At 39.0% G+C, this 2,594-nt stretch overlaps 1 protein-coding gene across 1 annotated transcript; it reads right to left on the bottom strand.

Moving 5' to 3' along the window:
- Positions 1-713: 713 nt before the first annotated feature.
- On the bottom strand, positions 714-1,127 carry LOC137648584 (uncharacterized). Its single transcript, XM_068381494.1, has one exon. The coding sequence runs from the start codon at positions 1,125-1,127 to the stop codon at positions 714-716; it is 414 nt and encodes a 137-aa protein (XP_068237595.1).
- Positions 1,128-2,594: the final 1,467 nt, after the last annotated feature.

Here is a 2,594-nt window from a genome sequence, read left to right on the forward strand (position 1 = left end):
AATAATTGGAATGTAATACTTGTACATATTGGATGTCTCCTGTTTATATGTAAATAAAATGCTTTCTTATTGAAAAAAAAATAAAGGGCAACATAAAATACAAACGAAAAAGATACGTTTCTTTTATTAACAAAATGGAACAACTATGCAGCTCATGGAGGTACTACAATTTTTTCTTGCCAAGGGACAGCACCAGCAGGGGACATGTAGTAATGTGAAACGTACTCTCGCTGATCCTTTGCATCCTTCTGGGTATGATGGCCGGGTAGAGGCACCAGCCCCTGCAGGTGTTGCTCATTCCTCCATCCACCAGGGATCAGAGCATGTGTGTCCGGATCTTCGTAGTCCACTTCTGTCAAAGCGCATGGGTATCTGATGAGGACGAGGTTGTGCAGGACACAGGCACACATGGTGATCAGATTGATGGTGTCGGGGTTTTGCTGCATCGTCGTCAAGAAGCAACGGAACCTTTGACATAAAATTCCAAAGGCATTCTCCACGACACGTCGGGCACAGGACAACCTGTAGCTATATATGCGTTCTCGTAGGACTTGTGACCGATGGGAGAATGGTTTCATTATCCAGGTTTGGAGAGCAAAGGTGTCATCCCCTTAGAAGTGATAGGGCACTGGGTGGCCATCATTAGGGAGTGGTTCTGGTTGAGGCACTCCAGCTCTGTTGTCTTCTACAGCATCATGCAGAGAACAGTTGCTCTATGTTCCTCCATCCGACGCACCACCCTCTGCCCCAACATCCACATAGAGGACCTTGTAGGAATTATCTGCCACTGTCATCAGTCCAATGCTGTGGAAGCCCTTGTAATAGTAGTAGTAAGAGCCAGCATTGCGGGGCTTCTTTATGGCGATGTGCTTTCCGTCCACAGCCCCCAGACAGTTGTAGTAATTCCATTTGAAGCTGAGCCTGGGGGCAACTTCCTTCCAGGCCTCTTCAGTTTTGGGGCAGCACAGCACTTCGTCCTTGTAGACCGCGATGACGGCTTTACACACCTCGGGTATGAACTTGGAGATGGTACTTGCATCAACCCTAAGCTGTACTGCAGATTTTGATAGGAATTTCCAGTGGCTAAAAAGCGGAGTAACTCTCCATCGAAGAGTGTTACCAACCATAAGGACCTCTCTCCAATGCTTTTATTAAAATTTTTTAATAGCCTTAGTATCTATATTTTATTTGCCTACACTAGGTCACAAGGTAAAGGACATTGATTCCACTTTGCACTAATTTCTTATCTTATCGTTATGTCATCTTCTTGGGCCACTACCCATCGATTTACGACAAGTTTACAGCATGATGCGACTCGTGGTCAAACAACAATTGATGACGCCATATTTATTGTGATTCACTTCACCAAATTGTACCACACGTGTTCATGCATGCTCATACACTGTAATCCTATTGCTGTTTTTTATCTCTCGGGTATGAACTTGGAGATGGTATTTGCATCAACCCTGAAGCTGTACTACAGACTTTGATAGGAATTTCCAGTGGCTAAAAAGCAGAGTAACTCTCCATCAAAGAGTGTTACCAACCATAAGGACCTCTCTCCAATGCTTTTATGAAAATTTTTTAATAGCCTTAGTATCTATATTTTATTTGGCTACACTAGGTCACAAGGTAAAGGACATTGATTCCACTTTGCACTAATTTCTTATCTTATCGTTATGTCATCTTCGTGGGCCACTACCCATCGATTTACGACAAGTTTACAGCATGATGCGACTCGTGGTCAAACAACAATTGATGACGCCATATTTATTGTGATTCACTTCACCAAATTGTACCACACGTGTTCATGCATGCTCATACACTGTAATCCTATTGCTGTATTTTATCTCTCGCTGTCTCCTGAACTGATAATAGAAAAACCTGCTTAAGCTTGCCATCGCATGTTTCAGATTGTTGAAATTTTCGGGACATTATTACCCTTAACTGTTTGTAGATAAGCTCATTATTTGTTGAATAAATTTCTCTTGTATTCACTTCCCCTCTCTATTAGCACTAACAGCTCACCTTACCAAAAACTACGTGTTTGAAATAAATGTACTTGAACAAATCTATTCATATCTATTATTTATCATTTAATACTCATCATATATGATTTAATTTTTCATTATTATCATTGTTCAAACTATGTACTATTCTAATTAAAATTTGATATTCAGTTTACATTTTAACCCTTCTGGATTTAGATGATCTCTTTTCCGCTTAAATCAAGCTTTGAAACATATTTACTCTATAAAAACAGTTAATCTGTTAATTTCTTTAATCAAGGCAACAGGTGAAGTAATAAAAGTGTTGCATTAATGTGCATTAACCTTTACCATTTTGTATAAGTTGTAGCAAGATTGTGTATTCTAATGTGTGCATACCCACACAAACACACACACACATACAGACACACACATATATCTATCTATCTATCTATCTATCTATATATATATATATATATATATATATATATATATATATATATATATATATATATATATATTTATATATTATACGATTATGACTCCCTGGTCTGGGCACCAAAAAATATATTATACTCTATGGGTCGTGACTGGGAACCAAGCATA

Source organism: Palaemon carinicauda, chromosome 10 (genome assembly GCF_036898095.1).
Source record: "Palaemon carinicauda isolate YSFRI2023 chromosome 10, ASM3689809v2, whole genome shotgun sequence".
NCBI lineage: Eukaryota > Metazoa > Arthropoda > Malacostraca > Decapoda > Palaemonidae > Palaemon > Palaemon carinicauda.